We start from the raw sequence: 5,105 nt of genomic DNA on the forward strand, positions 1-5,105 counted from the left end.
TGTTCTTTGGGGTTTCTTCCCCCAGTGCCGGAGGGGTACTTCCCCTCCCCATTTGGAGACTCACAGGGGAGTGTACTCTTTCCTTCAGGCCAATTACATCTGCTCTTTTGCCTGCAAAAAAAAAAAAACAAAAACAAAAAGATCCTAGCCTTTCCTGTTTTTGAGGGCTAAAGTGGAATTTCCCCTCTCTGTGTATTTCTGGGTAATTTTAGTGGAAACATTTGAGGCTGGGGTAGGCAGAAGATGGGGAGATACATGTTCAGCTCACAAGACCGTCTGAAACCAGAAGTATGTCTTTTAATTTGAAGCAAGATGAGGTAAAGTCAAGACGTTCAGGGAATGACTGTTGCAAGGAAAATGATCTGGAGGCATTAAGGAAGCATGGCTTAAGGCGCTCCAGGAATGAGGCTCTGTGAGCATGTGTGCTGTGGAAATTGTGTCTCTGACCATCAGTCCACGGGACAATGTCAGCAGCAGCAGTGAGGCAGGCAGAGGGAGGGCTGAGCTGCTGGCACAAGCACAGGGGGACCCGCGTGAGCAATGACGTCTCTTCATTTAAAGCTGAGCTGCCGTTTGCGCTGATTAATTGGATGCGGTTGTTATTTAGATTCAGAGTTTTTACAGAGAAAATGTCAGTGTCTGATGTTGTTCATGGTTCTCATGGAGATAAGTCCATTCATTTTCTGAGTCCTGGGGATTTCTGCCCATGCAGGGCTGACTGGGTCTTAGGCTGTGCCACAAACCTTCTGCAAACACCATCTCACTTCATACTTAAAATCAACCCTGTTATGCCATCAACATTTTACAGAGGAAGAAGATGAGTTCAGAGAGGGGAGAGTGTTCAGAGATGGGAGAGGGTGAATATAGCCAGCAAGGGTGGGGTGGGGACAGGAAGCCTGGAAGTGTGGCTTCAGAGCCTCTTTCTTATCTCTTCCCATGTTTAGGAAGACACTGTGATGCCGCCATTTAGACACAAGGATTGTTGCAAAGTCTGACCCAGAAGGCCTTGTGGAGGCAGCTGCGAAGGGCTCAGGCGGAATCTCCTCCACCAGGGTTTCTTTCTCCATCTTGTTCTCTCCTTTATTTTAGCCGGGTAGGTAGTTAGTTTATTGGCTCCCGCACTAGACTCTGAGCTGCGGGGGGGCAGTGACGTGAAAGTGAAAAGAACACGTGGGTGGAAGTCAGGCAGCCAGCACCCTGATTAGCCGGGTAACTTCGAGCAGGCCCTACACCTTTCCCAGCAGGCCGATGAGGGATTGTTTTAAGGGGTGAACGATATAAGACTTACTTGCGCCTGAGACACAGAGACTGCTCGGTAAATGCCAGTTCTCTCTGGTCTCTGAGAACAAGGCTTACGCCTTGTTATGTTTGTCACCCCAGCGCTTGGGACACTTACGAGAAAATACTGGTTCAATGAATGCAGTGTCAGCAAAAGGAATATTTCATCCTTGTCAGTTTTTAGGGGTATTTCAGGCAGTAGGGTCCTGAGTGAGGAAGCTTCCGCCTCCCTCTTCCAGGTTCTGGCGGCCCGTGACAGGCAAGAGGGGGACCGGGCGCCATCCCGACTAGGCTCTGGAACTGGTGCACTCGGTCCCTGCGAGGGTGCAGCCTGGGCTCTGGGATTCATAGCCGCCGGCAGAGGGCGCTCGGGTTGGGGCGTTCGCGGGTAGCGGGGCGCAGGCGGCAGTCCCGGGTTGACCGCAGCCGGGATGCGCCCGCCAGCCCCGCAGAGCTCAAAGTGAGCGCCCTCAGGCCGCAGCGGGGCGCACGTTCCGGTGCGCCCTGCGCGAAGCCCTCCCGGCAAGCGGTGAGTACAGGCGCCCGCGGGGACCCGTCTCACTCGAGTTGGGAGCACTTGGAGGCAGCGCGGTCGGACAGGAACCCGCGGTTCTAGTGGTTGGTATGCATGGGAGGGTGGGGAGGGTCCCTGCTCTTGTAGGGCTTTGTGTAGGGTTTGGGGTGGTCGCCGAGAGGCGCTGGATGTCGAGGCGGGTCTGTGCGCCCAGTGGACTCTTTACTTGAAGTTGCAACCTCGGGATTTGTCTCGCGGGCCCTGCTGCGGACCGTTCGGGGACCCAGGGCTGGCGGGTTAACCTACAGCGGGCGAGAGCTCACCTGGGCGTCCCCTACCGCCTGTGCCCGCAGCACCTTCCAGGGGATCCACGTGCGGGTGTCGCTGCAACTCTGCCTGTAAAGCGCAGCCCGCCCCCAGGGCAGGGGAGGGGACGCGGGGGCGGGTGGGCTGTGCCCCGCGGGAACCCAGCCGGCCAGTGCGCCCGCGGGTGCCAGCTTGGCTCTCTGCCTTGCGTTCCCCAGGCTCCTGGAAGTCGCGGGCGGTGAGGCGGGAAGCCGCGGGGCCCTGCCCCGAGGGCCAGAGCCGCCCGAGGAGCGCCGGACGCTAGGCTCTGAGAGGAAGGAAGCAAGGAAAAACCACTTAAGTGCTCAGTCCTGGGGGTGCCTTCTCCCGAGTAAGCACCGAGCGCCCGGGTCGCGTTCGCTTTCAGGCAGTTCGAGGCAGCGGTGCGGCGCCGTCTCTTTGGGGCCCTGGCCCGGGATCGTTTTTCCAAACCCGACCTGGTGATTTTTGCGCCTTTGGAGCCGAGCCCCGGCTGCGTGCGGCAACAGCAAGTTCCAGGCAGCCGCGCAGTGCCAGCTTTTTGGGCCCTGGCCCGGGATCGTTTTCCCAAACGCGACCCCGCGATTTTTGTGCCCCAGGAGCCTAACCCGGGCTGCGTGCTGCATCAGCAGGACCCAGGCGCGTCTCTAGGGCGTTGTGGAGCTGCGGCGCCTCGCCAAGTTCTCTTTCAGAGCTCCAGGGGTTTTGAGAGAGAGAACCCAAGGCAAGGTAGGTGGCCCAGAGAGCTTGCCCAGTGCTTGGTTGGATTGGGGTTGACCTGAGTAGAGATGAGATCTACTGAAGTCTTGGCGAACGACCGCGTGTCTTTCCTTTGCTTTTTAGGGCGTTCGGAGAACTGCTAAGGAGCAAGGGGCTTGGAGGAGCGAGGAATGTATTTTCAGCCACGACTCAGGAGAGGAGAATTCTCTGTCCCCACCAGAGAGACAACAGCCCTGAAATGTGACTGACTGCAACTGACTAACTCAGCGGAGGCCAGGAGTCTCTGGATTGATAGCTTGGAATATGCCAGAAAGTGAGGGGCCAACTGGTCCCTGTGACAGGCCCAGAGCACGACAATCAGAAGACAGTTGTAGAAAGCAAAAGGGACCTCTCACGGGGCTGACTTGGCTTGCCAAGGGGCAGACCCTGCCACCCTGTTGTTGCAGCCCTCTGATGGAATGCTGGTGAGGTCCTCCACCCAGGGGAGCACCTGGGGCTGATGTGCAAGAGGCTGCCTGGTAAGTGAGGACTCCCGGAGGCTGACTGACCTGTGATCCCTGCTTCGGAACTTTAGAAGCGTCAGAGCCTCTAATGTGCTTTCCCTCAGCAAGATGAGGACTCTGAACACCTCCAACATGGACGGGTCTGGGCTGGTGGTGGAGAGGGACTTCTCCTTCCGCATCCTCACAGCCTGCTTCCTGTCCTTGCTCATCTTGTCCACTCTCCTGGGGAACACGCTGGTCTGTGCTGCCGTCATCAGGTTCCGACACCTGCGGTCCAAGGTGACCAACTTCTTCGTCATCTCCTTGGCTGTGTCAGATCTCTTGGTGGCTGTCTTGGTCATGCCCTGGAAGGCGGTGGCTGAGATTGCTGGCTTCTGGCCTTTTGGGTCCTTCTGCAACATCTGGGTGGCCTTTGACATCATGTGCTCCACTGCGTCAATCCTCAATCTCTGCGTGATCAGCGTGGACAGGTACTGGGCTATCTCCAGTCCCTTCCGGTATGAGAGGAAGATGACCCCCAAGGCAGCATTCATTCTGATCGGCGTGGCATGGACCTTGTCTGTGCTCATTTCTTTCATCCCTGTGCAGCTCAGCTGGCACAAGGCGAAACCCTCAAGCCCCTCAGATGGGAATGCCACTTCCCTGGATGAGACCACAGAAAACTGTGATTCTAGCTTGAGCAGAACATATGCCATCTCGTCCTCCCTAATAAGCTTTTACATCCCTGTGGCCATCATGATTGTCACGTACACCAGGATCTACAGGATCGCCCAGAAACAAATACGGCGCATCTCGGCCTTGGAGAGGGCGGCAGTCCATGCCAAGAATTGCCAGACAACTACGGGGAATGGAAACCCCGCTGAGTGCTCCCAACAAGAAAGTTCCTTTAAGACGTCCTTCAAAAGAGAGACTAAAGTTCTGAAGACCCTGTCCGTGATCATGGGGGTGTTTGTGTGCTGCTGGCTGCCTTTCTTCATCTTGAACTGCATGGTGCCCTTCTGTGGGTCCGGGGAGACCAAGCCCTTCTGCATTGATTCTATCACGTTTGACGTGTTTGTGTGGTTTGGATGGGCTAATTCCTCCTTGAATCCCATCATCTATGCCTTTAATGCTGATTTCCGGAAGGCATTTTCAACTCTCTTAGGATGCTACCGACTTTGCCCAACAACTGGCAATGCCATCGAGACGGTTAGCATCAATAACAACGGAGCCGTGGTATTTTCCAGCCATCATGAGCCGAGAGGCTCCATTTCCAAGGAGTGCAATCTGGTCTACCTAATCCCACATGCTGTGGGCTCCTCTGAGGACCTGAAGAAGGTGGAGGCAGGTGGAATAGCCAGACCTTTGGAGAAGCTGTCCCCAGCCCTATCTGTCATATTGGACTATGACACTGATGTCTCTCTTGAGAAGATCCAGCCCATCACACAAAATGGACAGCACCCAACCTGAACCCTGAGACGAATCCTGCCAGACATGCTCATCCCAAAATCTAGAGGAGCTTTCTCTTGGGCTTGCTATTAAGAATTTACTAAAGTATTGAGACTCAGAGGTCTCAGGCAAGCCTTCCTCTGCTGCTTGCCCCCAGCACACAACTAACTATACTTTAAAATATACCCCAGTCTATTTTTTGTGTAGTTCATAGTGAATCATACAGGGACATGTGTGAAGCAAATGCTCACAAGGGATGTGTCTTAGCTCCAAAATTGTTTTTCGATGCTGATTCTTATTTTAGGATTAAAATAAATAAATAAATAACAAGGGGGCAA

At 54.9% G+C, this 5,105-nt stretch overlaps 1 protein-coding gene across 1 annotated transcript; it reads left to right on the plus strand.

Moving 5' to 3' along the window:
• The first annotated feature begins 3,153 nt into the window (after positions 1-3,153).
• On the plus strand, positions 3,154-4,824 carry DRD1 (dopamine receptor D1). The gene has a single exon (XM_004371179.2). It carries the CDS (start codon positions 3,448-3,450, stop codon positions 4,786-4,788), a length of 1,341 nt encoding a protein of 446 aa, XP_004371236.1. The 5' UTR covers positions 3,154-3,447; the 3' UTR covers positions 4,789-4,824.
• Positions 4,825-5,105: the final 281 nt, after the last annotated feature.

The sequence above is a fragment of the Trichechus manatus genome, unplaced genomic scaffold (genome assembly GCF_000243295.1).
Source record: "Trichechus manatus latirostris isolate Lorelei unplaced genomic scaffold, TriManLat1.0 scaffold00011, whole genome shotgun sequence".
Classification (NCBI taxonomy): Eukaryota; Metazoa; Chordata; class Mammalia; order Sirenia; family Trichechidae; genus Trichechus; species Trichechus manatus.

Coding starts and splice junctions, on each gene's coding strand:
- DRD1 (XM_004371179.2), top strand. CDS start 3,448: ATGAGGACTCTGAACACCTCCAACATGGACGGGTCTGGGCTGGTGGTG.